The 15715-nt window shown below is 34.9% G+C and overlaps 1 protein-coding gene across 1 annotated transcript in view; it reads right to left on the bottom strand.

Annotated features, from left to right (window-relative positions):
- KNTC1 (kinetochore associated 1) overlaps positions 1–15236 on the bottom strand; it is a gene marked incomplete at its 5' end in the record, with an annotated part of 39249 nt that extends 24013 nt beyond the window's left edge. The window contains 28 exon segments of the mRNA XM_082491651.1: positions 694–799; positions 951–1054; positions 1496–1594; positions 1887–2030; positions 2494–2610; positions 3709–3810; positions 3891–3947; positions 4176–4319; positions 5059–5170; positions 5602–5663; positions 6162–6227; positions 6776–6865; positions 6959–7084; positions 7757–7832; positions 7928–7993; positions 8101–8144; positions 9217–9315; positions 9987–10041; positions 10753–10865; positions 11141–11193; positions 11540–11633; positions 12544–12654; positions 12885–12919; positions 13441–13518; positions 13973–14045; positions 14384–14499; positions 14873–14993; positions 15105–15236. Of these exon segments, the coding sequence (XP_082347777.1) occupies positions 694–799; positions 951–1054; positions 1496–1594; positions 1887–2030; positions 2494–2610; positions 3709–3810; positions 3891–3947; positions 4176–4319; positions 5059–5170; positions 5602–5663; positions 6162–6227; positions 6776–6865; positions 6959–7084; positions 7757–7832; positions 7928–7993; positions 8101–8144; positions 9217–9315; positions 9987–10041; positions 10753–10865; positions 11141–11193; positions 11540–11633; positions 12544–12654; positions 12885–12919; positions 13441–13518; positions 13973–14045; positions 14384–14499; positions 14873–14993; positions 15105–15236 (2595 nt within the window).
- Between the last annotated feature and the right edge of the window lie 479 nt (positions 15237–15715).

Here is a 15715-nt window from a genome sequence, read left to right as displayed (position 1 = left end):
TGGCAAGCAACTTTTCCAGAAATACTCATGTTTTCTCCCTAATAAAGGGGAGATGCTAAAAAAAAGAAAATATTTTTTAAAAATTGCCAAGTATCCTTCACTGTGACCTTAGGAGAAATCGGATCTGAAGTCTTGAAAGGACTTAGCCTCAGGGGTAATGGCTTCAAACTGAAAGGGGGGAGATTTACAATAGATATTAGGAAAAAAAAAATTCACTCTGAGGGTGGTGAGGCACTGGAACAAACTGCCCAGAGAAGCTGTGGCTGCCCCATCCCTGGAGGTGTTCAAGGCCAGGTTGGATGGGGCTTTGAACAAGCTGGTCTAGTGGAAGGTGTCCCTGCCCATGGCAGGGGGTTGGAACTAGATGATCTTTAATGTCCCTTCCAACCTAAACCATTCTATGATTTTGCTAATTTCCTCTTTTCTTTCCTGCCCCCCATATAGAAACTACTATATTATCAATGCTGTGCTAATCAGGTTGGGCTAAGCTAATCCGCTAATTCTTAAAAAAAAGTGGGCTTTCAGGAAAAAACGCATCCCGATGGGACAAGAAAAACAGGTATTGGTAACAAGTGGGAGCTGCCAGTTCCTAAGTTTTTTTTTAAATCTGGCTTCTAATACCCCATGAAAATACATGCAGGTAAGCAAAGGGATTTTTGTTTAATAGAATTAAGAGTAATGCTGATCACTTACCATTATCATCTGCTTGTCCTTTAAAAGATTAGTATCTCTTATCCCATAGGCTCGCAAAAGCTTCTTCATCTCCATCAGTCGGTAATTTTCCTGCAGTAACTTTACTCTGTGGACAAATTAGACTATTATCAAGTTATTTGCTACCTACACCTAGGCGATTTAATCATCACGCTACATCAAATACCGCCCTCCCCCCAAGAGAATTCTAATTGAAAGTACACACAAAACCGAGGTGTAGACTGTGGATGTTGCCTTACTTGACATGATTCATTTCCAAATGCTGTTTTACCAGCTGCTCCACTGCTGCACTCCATGGTACCATAGCACCATGCATTATCTGTAGAACTGCATCAAATTTCAGCTATAAAAGGAACATAAAGAGCTTACTTCTCCAAAAAAGCTTACTTACAAGGTAATCTCTCGAAGTATTGTTCACATGCGATTGATTCATTTAGGCAAGCATTTTATTTCCCGGCACAACCTTCACTTGCATAAAGGGCATTCATTATCATAATATGATGTGCCAAGTTAGATTAGAAAATGCTTATAGTAATTTACGACACTGTAGAGCTTGAGTTTCATACATATTAAAGTTGGTGAGTTTTCCACGTGATGACATCAAAACTACAATTGTATTCTAAAGCAAAGAATGACATGTGGGAGAAGATTACTAAAACAGAATAGAAAGACAGCATACTATTTGTTCCTCCTCATACCACTCATGTAAAAATGTACTCGTATGCTTATGTAAAAATTATGTGTTTCATTCTGAACTGATGTGTTAGAGCCACTTGGTACTTACATCTATATCAGAGATACAGCCAATCACAGCTATTGCCTTTGCCTCCCATGCAGTTTCAAATACTGAAGCAGACCGTGTACGACAACGTTCTAGCAAATCCTGTATATTTTGGTAAAGATTATAAGGATAATTGAATTCAGAAAAGATAGGAATATCTTATAAACAAAAATCAAAAGTTTTTTAGACGTTAAGGGACAAATTTGGCCATCTTCCCTTGTATCTGCTCATGCCTTATTACTGAAATAGTAACTATCAATAAGTTCATTGACAGAAGTAAACTAATCTGACAGCTGGTCCTAAAATTCAAGTGTAAATAAAAATGGGCATGGGATCTGTTTTCTGTTTATTCATGCTTAAATAGCTTTCTTCAAAAGGAAGAAATTATGGATACCTTTATGTACTGTAGAAGAAGTTCATCCTTTTGTAGATTATGTTTACATAGGTAGGGTTTTATAAACTTTTCCAAAATGGATGGGACAAGCTCTGGTGCCAGAATTTTATCAAACATGCGAAACACAATAGTAGTTGCGTTTTCCTGCGCAGCAAGCAGAACAATGCCATGTTAGAACATCACACATGTTAGTACATGATCCTTTACATCTCATATAATTCAACATCCAGTGTCCATTGAAATCAATTGAATGATTTCAAGAACTAGCACCCTTCTTTAGCTCAAATAAAAGCTTTCTTTTCCAAAGTCCCGTATTGTTCAGTTGTACTTCTAATTTCTCTGTTGCTAGTACTTGCTCCACAATAGATGATCTGTAATAAACTGCAAATCCTGGAGTTGAAGCCATACCTTCTCATAGTATCTCGTCACATTATATATTTATACCCATGGTTAAAGAAAATTTATAACAAATACAACATACCAAATAGCCTTAGCAGCTAAGCTTCTTTTGTTTGACTTTAAATCATGTGCTACAAGACTCTTCTCCTTCCCAGAACAATCCACTCAATGTACTCAAAAGCACTTTTTTAAGTGTCTGCAGAATTACCTTTTCAAAATCACAGAGTGCCAGCCTGCAGTTGTATTTTCTGTACAAGTTTATCAATTCTTGTAAATCATTTACCAGCTTCTTTAACCTACGTACTTCTTCACAGTCAACACATCTCTGAAACAGTGTTTAGAAGTGAAACATTAGAAGACCATCAAGTTCTGTCATAAACAGGAAGAAAACAAATTATTCTCCACATCTCTGGTATAAGACAAGGGAGTTGACTTACAATGCAGCAAGAAAGATTCTAGTAAGATATTAGGAAAAGATTCTTTCTAAATATAAAGACAGTGATGGACTAGTAGAGCCTGCAGAGTGAAGAGGGATGAGCATTTCATTCACTGAAAGTCTTAAGGACAGGTAAGACAAACGGCTAGGTGCAATGTACCTACAGCTGACATTTTCTTTGGATTTGGAACCCTATTTTTAATGTGATTTTCCAAGACCCCTCACAAACAATTTTTGATGCCTTGCAGTCTTGAAGATTTTATGAATATACACGATGAACTGTTACCTTTATATGTCATACAACAAAGAAAATCAAGTATATGTTCAAAGTGGGAATTAGAGCAATTTTTTCTTTTTTTTCCATCATGTACTTCAAACATGGGAAGTTTAAGACTGCTGATTTAACTAATGTAGAATGTCAATATTCCCAACTTTTAAAATGCACAGCTAGTTAGCTTTAAGCTTTATCATTCTCCATTTTCATACTACCACTTTTATATATCGTAGGTATACTAGCATCCATAACATACATAATTTATTTGTTTGCCCAAATTCTGTATTCATAACCTTACAGCTAGCTGATTTTTAATACCTGTTTTCTCCAGGACATAGCACATGGTTAATTGCAATTAATTTCCCAAAATTTTGACAGAGATGAGACATGTTTTTAATTTAAGTTCATAAGGAGTATCTTTACTGAAATTTAAGTGTTTTGTGGTACTCAGGCTTATTTGTGTACAACAGAATAGTCAAGATTATTCATATTTAGACTATTAATACATCTGTTAAAGGTATTAATGTTACACTGACTTTTTTTTTAATCTTTAAACCCAAGGAGATTGGAACTCAGTTCCTTCCTTTCACAGAATTAAGGCAATCTTCAACAAAAACAATAGTGACATAATCATCAGCCATTCCAACTCTAGCACAGAGGATATGTTCTGAAGTCTTTTAGCAGCAAGTCCTTATATTTGCTACATTTCTTACCAAAGGAGTCCACTGGCCAAAAGTTGTCAGTCCCGTTTCACCTTGATTTTTACTTGTAAAAAAAACCTCTGCCATTTGGAGTCCATTTTCTGGCCATTTTGCCTGTACAAAATAATTGATATTAGCAAACTGTTACACAAATAGGAATACAAGACATACAAAGTTTCTGCAGTATGACTTACCTTATCAGTTAATTCAAGGTTTCGAGCACCTTGTTCCAGCCATTTTGCTAATATTTTCTGAAAAAAATACAGTTGTAAGTAGAGTAATGTTATCTATTAAAGCAAAATATGCAATTAGAGATTTGTTTTAAAAGAAATAATTTAAAATATAAACTGTAGGGAAAAGAATTCCTTTAAAAGACAGAGGAACAAGGTTCTGACATTCAAAAATAAGTCTGTAGGTCTGACTATAAAATTATCTTATTCTGAGAAAATTACATTTTGCATTTATTAAGTCAGACTTACCTGTCCCTTTGGCACAACTCTTCTTATAAAAGGGATCACAACATCTCTAAGCCACAAACATAGTTCCCTCAAAGGAACAGTGAAACGGATGGCATTAAGCAAGTTCTCCAGCATTTTCTCATCAAAGCTGTTTTCAAAATCTGCCTAATATATTAAAACAGAATAATTACAGATATATGGAGTACACGTTTATCTTTGGAAAAGCAGTTTCACTAATATGAAGAAGCAATAGATTTCACAAATACAAAGAGAAAACCTCAGTAATCAGAGACATGAATTATATAGGCCTGTTCAGAAAAACTAGAGCTTGGTCTTCTTAAACAAGCAACTGAAGCAATTTCTTTGCAAATTATGGTGGCAGGATCATGTCCCATTACTTTAGGGCCTGCTCTATAGTTCTGTCTTATTAAGAAAACAACAGACATGGACCTGAAAGTCCTGCACTAAAGAATATAATAGCCCATAGCCACGATTATGAATGTGTCGTTCAGACTAAGGAGTCTATGTGATTATTTTTAAAGGATTTCAAGGTAGCCAGCAAATGTCCACTTAAAAATTCCGAGAGCTGTGCTTGCAAGAAAGTGAATGGAAAATTATAACTACCACAGAATAAATCAAAGAATTGCCATCCTTCAGACCTAGAAATATGCGTTCTGACATCAGAAACACCCGTTTGTTCTTAAATCAATAAGAAGTTCAGCCTTCTAAGGAGCTAGGTGAACAGGTAATCACTATGATAATAGATGAGATTCTGCCATAGACCTTTGCTTCTTTAAGGAGCTGGTTTGTAATCACATCAGTCTGATTCTGTTAAACAAGGCTGGAAAATTTAAGAGACCTAACATACGCCATAAATACCAAAGAGATGTTTATGCCATCTCACCTGATGCCTAAGCCAGAGGTACTGCGCACAAGATAAATCTCCTTCTTCTAGCTGAAAAAGGATATTCTTGAAAATGTCTTCAGTATTCAAGAATTCTGTCCAAGCAATACCACTAGAAGTAAGAGGAGGAAAAGAAACTCTGCTATTGTTCTGTGTCAATATTAAAGGAGTTCAGAAGGAGAACTTCAAACCTTTTCTAGCTTGTCCTATATGCTGTAAGAGACAACAGTAGTGCTAGATTGTGTGTGCATAAAAGTCACACCCCCTCCTATATATGCTAAATAATTAAAAAAAAAATATATATACACAAGATAGTGCATGTGTAACAGATAAAATATGTTTTCAACATATAGGATGATACAACCTCTCTGCATTTTCCCTTCTCCACAGCAGAGGATGAGAAACTTCAGGAAGAGAAGGAAGGGTTTAAAGTTTAATGAACTCAAATTAAAAAAAAAATACAAACCTATCTTAATTTCAATGGTACATACTTAACCATTACAATTAAATTTACTTCAAATCTTAACAACGAAAAAAACAAACCTGAATTTCTCTAGTCCAAAAGCTCCATAGAAAGTTGTAAGCCTTGCTTGAGCTCTCAATACCTGAATGCAGACAAGAGATTTAAGGTCAATATCTGGCTTACCAAACAGTCATATTATATGGTTAGAATAACCATCACAAAGAGAAAGAATGGAGGAAAATAAAGACTTTTCAAGAATTTCAGTTAATCACATATGTAAGTTTGTTTAATAGAGCATTAATCCAAAATTTCAATTGTTTAAACACTTTACACTGTTTCTCCTAGAAGGCTGATGAGGCCTGTCCAGTATACAATAGGACTATAAAAGAAACAAAATTAAATACCCAAAATCACTTAAGAAAGCTTCATCCTTTAATTTCTGGAGCATCTGAAAATTAATCTTTTTATGATTGAAGGAATCGCTTATTTCTGAAACCTGTCATTACTGTGGTTTTCTTCCATACTATAAAATATAATCTTGTTTAGACTTTTAAAAAGTTCCGCAGCAGTACAGTTTTTAAAACTCTACATCATAATTGTTTATCATATGATACTGCCAATCCAAGAAGTTTGTCCTCACCTCAGTTATGGATACCAGAGCCTCATCAGATGATGGAGCAATGGTTCTATATTCTTTCTTCAAGATCTGAAACAGATACATGAAATGGTTTGGCTGACAAGTCAGTACACGCAGAACGTGCCAGACAGTACTATGAATTTAATAAAGACACAAGCTAAAACTTAGTACCTCCGTTAACTGGCGTCTTTATTTTACTATGTTAGACTGATTGAATTTCTACATGTATGCAGGATCAGACAGATAACGTGTATCTCTGATTCTGTCTGATAAGGCAGGAAAGACTAAAATAAGGAAAACAAAAAGCATGACATATTTTGAGCTTTAGTCCTGAAATTAATACTAAAAGGTACTTAAAAAGACTACTACTCAAAACTAAAAACTTGCTTTCTGATGTGAAAATAAAACTGTATGCTCTTTTTTGCCCTTAAGCAACAGCAAGAATGAGGTTGGAACAAGACCTGCTGCTTCTTCACGCTTGGTAACACACAACTTATAACGCACTTACTTTTTGAATGACTGTAACTGGTTTGAAGTTATTCCCCCTCTCAAATTGTACAGAAGCATGTAATAGGAATAGATGAGCATAAATAATTTAAACAAATAAACTCCCTTACTCTGACTTTAGCGTAGTTCAGCATTTCGTGAGTGGTTTCATAGAGTGGCCACGGAGCATTTATGCAGTAATCCACAACAAATTGGCTATCCTGTTTGCATAAGGAAACAACTGACATTAATTCCAAGCTTCTTTATAATTTGACTTACCTTATTAGAGAAAGAGGGTAGAAATAAAAACATACTTGAATTTTTTGCAAATTTTCTTTGGCTTCATTCACAAGATCCAGCCAGGCTTCCTGACCATAACTCCCCACAGAAGCTGAAGCTAGTTTCTCTAAAATTGTGTTTGCTTTCACTTTGTATACAAGCTGTTTAAAAAAAAAAAAAGAAACAACAGTTTTCAGTTCGATGCCATTAAGTTTTAAGCAGTCAGTCTTCAACTGAAAACTCTACGGTTTTGTTCACAATGTTTTTGAGATAAAGCATGTCCATGTGCGTTGAATGATTTCATTACAGAAATGGATTACCAAGGAGTCCCTAACAATTATGGTATCTTTATTTTACCAGCTAAGCCTGGGATTTTTATTTAAAAACAAAACAAAACAAGCTGAGGGAACATTCAAATTGTATTATTTGAATAAACCAATGAACAAAGTCAGATTATGTGTTAATAAATGCATGAGAAAATTCTCTCTCTCTCTCTTTTTTTTTTTTTTTTAGGAACATTCTTTTCTGCTGCTTAAAGGGACAAATGTTCCTTCTCCTGATCCAGCAGTGCTCATTTTGATCAGGAGGGGTACTTCTGCACCACTTCTCATTACAAGGTTGGTTAGTTATTATAAATAAAAACATAGTTCACCATGTAGTCATCTAATTTTGAAACAGCTTTCAAGTACAGCGCGTTGCTTTGTAAGGTAACATTCCACTATATTTGTAATATTTTTAATACTTTCTGTTGAATTATAGGGCAAGAACCTTACTCATAATTTCAGTTATACTAATTCATCTCCAAATGTATTTATCAAGAACGGACAACTTACCTCAACATCTAGTCCAAATTGAATAGCAAAATTCTCTGCTTCAATGAATTTGTGTTTGTGAAGTAAGCGACTTAGTCTAGGGGTGAAATAAAGTATAGTACTTCAATATAAGTGCAAAACCAGAGATAAAACATTAAAATAATAAAAATAGTGTTTCATGGAAACTAGTACCTATTTTCCGGCAAGGCTTCAGTTAAACTTCTCATCACAACAATAGAAACTGGGCCTTCACAGGGTCTGCAGATGAGAGGAAACAATGTGAATTTATCAACTGTGAAACAACTATATGTAGAAGTAATTTTTATATAATAATGATCTAATAAGAAATAAAACAATTATCTTACATCTGATGTTTTCCATTAATTCCTTCCAAGAAGTATATTGTATCCTGTAGCACGCAATAACAGAAATCATTAGGTGGTAAGGTAAATCAGTCAAAAAAGCACAACTGTAATGCACTAAGGGTTTCTTCATCTAGAAACAAATTACTGCTTTTCTCTCAGGTAAGTTTGTTTGGGTTTTTTTAAACGCGTATTATGTTATTTCTTGCATAGTTTCCACCATCTAAAATTTCTGAGAGCCTTAACTGAACAGACTGAAACCACTCTGCTATCCCAATTCAATCACCATCAGCACACCCTCCACATGAGTGAATCATCTTTTCAAAATTACACTCCTTCATTTGGTCCAAGCCATAAGCAGGTCACACTGTACCCATCTTCACATCTTCTAGAATCTGATCTCTGTTCTACATTCCACATGCCTTGGCATTTCCCACCTCAACTTTATCATCTCAGATCAAAGAAAAGGGATATATTAGCTATTATTTTCTCCACTATGTAGTTGCATATATAATTTATTCTGACAAGTGCCTCATACAAGGCAAGCAATTTCATCAGCTTTGCATTTTATTGCATATCAGAAGCTAAACTTACTACATTCAGTTTCACAATTCCAATGAAGAGCCAACTGCTTAGATTTCTGACTTGGTATGCACTCCACTTCACCAGTCCTTATAAAATTCCTAATTCATAAAGTTCCCACCGTCTTTTTTGATCTTCTTTTGTTAAAGTCTTTACAAGGAAGCAGTTTAAACAGTAAAAGAAGTAGCTTGCTCATCTAAACTTAAATAAATCCCAAATAAATCCAGAGCATTTTCTAAGCTAAGAGAACTTAAAACTTCATACAGCTTTTAGTCATAACAGCAGCAAGACCAACTGGCAGTGGCATTAAACATTGCAGTAGATAGGGGCCTAGAATTAAACCGTTCAGTTTGCTATATATTGTATATTTTTCTCCATCCTTTGGGGACATCATTTAATCTTTCTTTATACAGTACCTGCACAGTTTCTAGCACAAATTGGTTCTAATTTAACAATAACACAGTACTGTCTTTAGTAATTATAACTGTTAGGACAACTATATTTCTTCTAAGAACAACAAAAATAATTGAAACATACTGTGCCGATCCCACTTTGAACAAGTGAAGAAACACTAGATACTTCCAAAGAATAGAGTGGTTGCATAGAGGGCAATGCAAAAACCATTAGACTTCTCATCTATAAAAAAAAAAGGGGGGAAACCAACCAAACAAGTCAGATTATTTTTTTCTCATACACTGGTGACAGAGTGGTGTGTACAATATCATTTCTGGGTTCTTATGGAGTTAGACAGAAGATGCTATTTTTATAAGTTTTTATGAAAAAGCAGGTTTCTACAATTTAAGAAAATTTAATGAAGTTTTAGATGTTGTGTCTATATATAGGTTTATTACATATAATTAGACAGATTTCATTTAAAAAACTGTATAATGTTCATCCTGGCATTCTGTTTCAGTTAACGCCACTGACTGTACATGGAAGTAAATACTGACTGTACACAGAGCAGACACTGCTCTAAAGAAACCTGTGAAGGTATGCAAGACAACAGTAAATTGTGCTGCTCTCCTCTATCTGCTTACCATTAAAAAAAGCAAACAAACCAACCCCAAACCATCTATAAAAAAACAAAACAGCAGGGCAGCTTGCCCTGGTCACCACCATAAGACACTGCAATAGTCCCTCACTCTCTCTATCCTAATACAGGTCACATTTCAGTTTTGACTGAGCTCCCGAGAACTCTGTCTGCTCCAAATATTTAGCCATCTCCTTTTCTTCCCCCGCCCCCCACCTTTTTTTCCCAAGTGACTGCATAACAATTGAAGAACAGAACACAGATAAAGAGATTATACCTGTTTGTTATCTGGTATTGTCATGACTATCAGTTTAACATTGGTGAGCCCTTGACTACAGAAGAGAAAAAAAGAAAGCAAAATATACTGTATGAATTTTGTGTTAAAACTGTGAAATATTCTTGCTTCTGAGTTTTAGAAAACTTAGTTTTCCATGGAAATTCGTATATTTTAAAACCCATAGTGCACCCAAAAATAATAGTGGTTTAGCATGTGCAGGACATACATTTGACGACTGACATTTTTAAGCTTCTCAAATGGATCTGATTCTTATTTTTTTTAAACTGTCACAGAACAATGGACAAAGCCAAGTGTCGTGTCTTCTAATCTTAAGTGACGTTAATTTCTTTTGCATTTTAACCAATACACATATATCCAGATTTTGGCTTCTCCATCTGCAGAATGAAGACTTTATTATTTATCTATCCAAAAGACAGACTAGCTTTTTTATAAAAGCAGACTTGTAAGCCATATTATACACCTTATTTCAGACAAGCATTTCCTAAATGATACAGGTTGCATGCAAGGTTCCTTAGCAGAAAAAACAGATAAACCAGGAAAAAGTAGAAAGCGCCAAGGTTTTCTTTTCTACAAGTGAGCTAAGGATACCTCCACAGTCCAATTATTTTCTCTTACTGACTAGAAAGATTTCAACAACAATTTCTAAAAATTCACTTTCACAGAAAATCAAGTGTTTGCGGCACATTTCCTGTAACAACAGACAACTTTTCAGTTTTCGGAACTGGTGTTAAAATGCTTTACTTACCATATGACTGAAGAAGAATCTGACTCCGTACTTAAAAGAAATTCTTCAATATGTATTAAAGGCCAATCCCAAATTAGAGTAAGAGAATAAACATCCCACATGCTTAAGATATTCTAGATTAGAAAAAAAAAAAATCAGATATGGATTTCATATTTTCTTCACAGAAGACATTTTTTGTCTGTGTTGAGCAGAATATTAACACATTGCATAGCTTAAAAAATGACTAGGAGTAGAATAAAAAAAAACACAGTAAGATCAGGATCCTCTGTAAATACAAGCACCTTTATTTTATAGAAACATATTTTAAAGCTATTACTTAAAAAAATATTTTTATAAGCTGGTTCAAGAACATTGTAAAACAAAGACTAAACCAAGTCATTACACATACCTCTGTATCTAAAACAAAGAGCAGATTGTCAAGGACTTGAAGTTTTGCTGCACCTAAAAAATATCCATAGTCACATACACTTATTATTTTTCTTGAGAAATGTATTTGAAGTGAAAATGTATTTAAACATACAATCAAGCATTGGAAACCCACAGGTGTTTAACCTCATGGAACTTCCTAGGTCTGTGAAAAGTTTAAACAGAATTGTGATTTATGCGTCTAAGTTAAACTCCACAAGTCTGAAGCATAAATTTGGGCTGTGCATTTACAAGAAGTGTTCCATTTGGTATATGTGTATTTACTAAAAACAATGAAATAACTGAAAATGTCATAGTATTTGCTGCAATTAAATATGCATTCTACACTTGTCTATAAGAAGAAAAAAAGCCTCTTCTTTACCTTCGATCAGACTTGAATCAGCAAAACTTCGAACAGACACCTGGTTATTGGCAGTGTCTACCTCCCATTTGGAGAGTACGTAATCACCTTTACCCTATTAGTAAAGGCAAAGTAAAATCCGGTTATACATTAGAAGTTTGGCCATTGACAGTTGTGCTTCTTCAATTGATCTTTAACTTACAAATACACTTGGAAAGCTGCAAAACTAACTTAAACTTTAGTGCCTGTGAATGTTGATATTCAGAAAAATATATATATATTTTTTTAAGTTTAGTCTTTTTCCTTTCTCCTTTCAAGACTGGCCATTACTACAGTAATTGTTACAGTCAGCATCCCCAAACATTTTTGGCTCTTCTAAAAACAAGCTGTATTTCAAAACATCCACTTTCTATTCTTAATTAACATAAAACCAGAATGAAATGTACTCGGAACCTACCAAGAAAAATTGCATTGAATTCAACAGGCTTCAGTTAATGAACTCGGAAAACTTTTTTCTAGTCCAAATTAACATTCAAAGTATGTCTATATTTTTATTTTTGTATTAGTTCCTGTACTCAATTAATGCTTAAGGGCTTTTGTTCAGTTGGGACCTTGACCGTTGCTTTGGTAAGCCTTTGTTGAATGTGAACCTGATTGGAAGACTCTTGCCAACTTTGGCTTTGTCTCTGAGCTCAAGGACAAGACTATAAATAGACTAGCCTGTACAGGCTAGGAACCACAGTGATTTACTAAGGTCATCCAACCTGGGTGAAAATATATTTCCCCCATCCATCACAACAGACCAAGTTCTGAAATGACAAGAGTTATTTCCTTACAAGAAAAACTACAGACAGCCTGCACAACTGGTAATCTTAAATTTACAGTGAAGAAAATGAAAGACAGAAATTCTCAGGGCAAAAAGTTTGTCTTCTTTTTCAACCAGCTAGAGATAAATTATGTTACAGATCAAAAAATGCCATCAATGATCACATAAGAATTGTTAGGAACACATTCTTAGTACTTACCCCGATTATCAAATGGAAGTTGTTTGCTGAGTCACTTATCACAAAATTCTGACAGCCGAGACTGTGATACTCCTCTGTGGAAATGAAAGCTGTCTTTATCTGTCCTTGTAACTTGTGGAGTGGAAGATGAAGGCAAAGCAAGCAAAAGGGGAAGAAAAAAAGGTTTTACAATCAGTGGATAAAACCTTGAACTGCTCACTTGTCCACGTACAGAAAAAGTAATAATTACAATTACGAGACGTAATAATAAACTGGTAAGTAGCCAATGAAATGTACAGAGAAAAGTTTTGTTATAAACTTTGCACTTAACACAATGTTACAAGTTAGCAGGTATTTCTTACTTTCTTTGCCGTAATCATATCCATCTTGTTAATTGCTACATTAAAAAAAAAATTAAAAATCAGTGTTAAACAAACTTTTTCAAAGTTTAAAAAAAAGGCACTAAATATCATACAGGGTAGTTTAATCCTAACCTGACTATGCTGAAAAACACTTCAGCCAGGATCTTTGACAGGGTCTATTTATATTGATGACAGTATTGAGTTACAGAAAATTAACTAATAACTATACTTACACAGCATTAAAAATTTAAATTATTCCCAATATTCTTCAGTACAACTAAGACTAGTTATGGTTTATAATCCTGCTTCCATAGTATTCAGTAGTCTCTCTAAAGCAGTGACTCAGAGACACGTAAGCTAAAGGAATTACTGGATGAATACAAAAATAATTTTATTACAGAACTCGTATATTGGTTTCCCTTCAAAACCAAACTAAGATTACACAGAGAATCCCAACTCAATATCTTATTCCTATTACAAAGATGCATGGAAAAGCTTTCTTGAGACAGCTGCCCTGTTCAAATGGAAATTCCAAGTGGTCTGTAGATCATCCTACCTTCCTGTGTTTTAGCAAGTGGGAGACACATAATGCAGAAGAATCCATTGTTTGTGAGAATGAACATATGATAAACACCTAAAAAAAATCCAATACAAATATCTCAAATTTAAGTATTCAAGAATAAGTAAAAAGACTACTTGCTTATAAATAGGACAGTGAAATAACTGAAAATAAAAATAATCTGACCAATAGATTGTTTTTTAAGAAGTTTGTACATCTTAGAGTTTTGTTTGCAATTATGATTTTTGCATGCATTCATCAGACTGCAAATCCTGTTTTCATGACAAAACTACATTTAAAGACATTATATTGTGACAGAGCAAGACTGAGAGCTTATAGAAGAAGAGGAACTACTAAAATTTAAAGTCTGATAAAAGAAGGACAGAGAAGAAATCATTCCTTTTTGAGAATTTTCATATGTTTAGCACAGTCTCAAAAGAAAGAGGTATTGAATTCTGAATGTTTGTTTTCTATGACATTTGTAAAATAATCAATGAGACCTAAATATCTTTACAGGAAAGCATCTTACCTGCATCTTCATTATCTTTTTCAATAAAGACATTTAAGTAAGTCTTTTCACTTGAAGATTTTTCAACCAAAATCTAAAATGGAATCAATATAAAGACTATCAGACTATCATTCTGTATTTTATTTGAAAAAAAAAAAAAAAAAAAAATTGAAATACTGATCTTCAGTTCAAACTTTAAACTTTTTTCTTTCATGAAGTACTGGTTCTTGTTCATACATGCAATTCCTAAATATATTTTCCTTATTTGTTACTTATGGAAAGAAAAGTGTCCCTTTAATCTGTTTGTGTGTTCTAACCAGATGATGTGTTCGAAACACAAGAATTTTGATATTTGGAATAAAGAAAAAACAACTTAAGAAATTCTGAGAACAAAAGGTCTTCAGCAAAATTAGAATAGAAAAATTACCATACCTTAGTCAGCAAGGTTTGTTTTGATGGTATGTGAATAAGATGGAAATTGCCACTTCTCTCACCCACCACAAGAAACTGTTTTTCTTGACACATGCCAACTACATCCACATTAGTATCTGAAAAGTTCCATGGCAAAACATCAAATATTAAGATTGGTTTTTTATTAAGACATTCATGTTTGAAACATGGGAATTGGACAATACAGTGTTCCAGATGTCTTAAAAATTATTTATTTTGATTAAACAAAGTACAGGAAAGGGCTTTCAGTAAAAAGTTAGTAAGCGTTCTAATTAACGTGTACAGAAATACTTAGTTAATTGTATACAGAACAGCAATCACTTTTTATTACTTAAGCTTTCATTATAATAATTCTCTTTACAGGCTAGTTAGATATGCCAGATACTTGATATATTTTCCGATACAAACTTAACATACATATTTTAAGAGTCAGTTTTAACTTCCAGTGGAATTCCAAAAGAATGAACTTACCAAACTGAATGTGCATCTGAAGAGACTGCCCAGTACTGTCAAGAAGTGCCACTGATCTGTCAACAACAATAATACTGCCATCCTTTGAGTTGCATGCGTGCAACTGCGGATTAACGGAGACCTAAGAAGAAAAAGGTTGTCATATATAATAACTGATACACTTTAGAAAATATGGCAAAGAAGCTCTGGTAATTATTAAGAAAAAGAACAACACAGCTTTGATGAGTTGTACCTCTTCTGAAGATGTGATTTGAAGCAGCGTATCCACTTGGTACAACGCAGTGCCACATTCGTGTCCTAAACCAACAGGGAGCTGCTCACTCCCTGTGTCATCATTTGTAAGGAGTTCAATATCATTCCACATGTCTACCTATGATACACATTTAAGGAACATACTGTTAAGTGGAGAGCTTTAAGAAAGTTATATGACCAGGCACAAATTATTGATCTTATTATTCTACCGTGATTCTGCCTCTAGAAGAGAGGGTAGCACAGCGAGCGCCCTAAAGGCAAACTGCATGTTCAGGAAAGACAAAGTTAGGGCGCAAGAGCAATGTGGCTCCCAGCTGATGTCCCCAGCAGGCCCGACTGAACGCAGCTTGGCGAGGACAGCTTTCGCCCCCGAGGCTGAGGGAAATCCAGTGCCAGGGAGCCCTCCCCACCACGCAGCGGCCGCCCCTACCCACAGAGACCGCCAGCCGCCCTCCCATCTCCTCACCGCGGCCCCGGAGACCGCTGACAGCCCGCTACCGCTCTCCCTCAGCCGCCTCAGGCTTTCAAATTGGCGGGAGCGCCGGCGGAGGTTACGGGGTTTATCGGCGGCCAAACTTCCTGCAAACGCGA

Source organism: Vanellus vanellus, assembly GCF_965231255.1.
Source record: "Vanellus vanellus genome assembly, chromosome: 16".
NCBI lineage: Eukaryota > Metazoa > Chordata > Aves > Charadriiformes > Charadriidae > Vanellus > Vanellus vanellus.
Note: the sequence above shows the minus strand (reverse complement) of the source record. Positions and strands in the feature narration are given on the sequence as shown.